This window comes from Pygoscelis adeliae, unplaced genomic scaffold (assembly GCF_000699105.1).
Source record: "Pygoscelis adeliae isolate BGI_AS28 unplaced genomic scaffold, ASM69910v1 Scaffold577, whole genome shotgun sequence".
Taxonomy (NCBI): Eukaryota; Metazoa; Chordata; class Aves; order Sphenisciformes; family Spheniscidae; genus Pygoscelis; species Pygoscelis adeliae.
Window position 1 is genome coordinate 25,440 of NW_008825116.1, and position 638 is coordinate 26,077.

The window sequence follows — 638 nt, forward strand, 5'->3', positions numbered from 1 at the left end:
TGCAGATGGGCAGGGGCTCCAGCCAGTGCCTCCCTGGCTGCTGCCTGCCCCTGCCCGGGCTGGGGAGTACTGGGCCGGGCTCTCCCTCCTCGCAAGGAGGGGTGCGCACGTGGGCTCTGCTTGGTGCCTTGTGTCTGTCTCTCCCCTCTGGATGCTGTCGCTCCTGCCTGTACCCCTTCCTCCTCTTGTCCCCCCGCATCGCAGACCCTGCCTGGTCACCCCCGTCCCTGCGCCTTGCACACCCTGCAGGGCACTGTCACCCCCCTGCCTTGGCCTGGGGGCACTGTCCCGCCCTGCTTCCCGCAGTAGCAGTGACCCTCAGCGATGTTCACAGGCGTTGCCACCCTCGCCGTTGCCCATGGTCCTGCCTTGGCTCTCCTCTTCCTCCTTCTGGGACCTTCCTCGCTCCCTCCTTGCCCCTCCCCAGCTCTGGGCTGAGGAGGGTTTCACGGGTGCTGTTGTGTCCCCCCTTCCGCTTGTCTCCCCAGGTGTGTTCTGAGGCTGCTGCGCCCAGGGACCGCGCACGCCCGCTCGCCCATGGAGGCCCCCCCAGCCAGGACTCAGCTTTGTCCCTGCACGGCCACCCCCTGCCACCCCCTTCCCCCAGCACCCTCTGGCTCTGTGGGATGCAGTGGGGG

At 68.7% G+C, this 638-nt stretch overlaps 1 protein-coding gene across 1 annotated transcript in view; it reads right to left on the reverse strand.

The window, feature by feature from the left end:
• Nucleotides 1–318: 318 nt before the first annotated feature.
• Nucleotides 319–638, reverse strand: part of DNPEP (aspartyl aminopeptidase) — a 21,397-nt gene continuing 21,077 nt past the window's right edge. The window contains exon 29 of the mRNA XM_009328252.1: nt 319–434. Within this exon, the coding sequence (XP_009326527.1) occupies nt 319–434 (116 nt within the window). The remainder of the gene's footprint in view (nt 435–638) is intronic.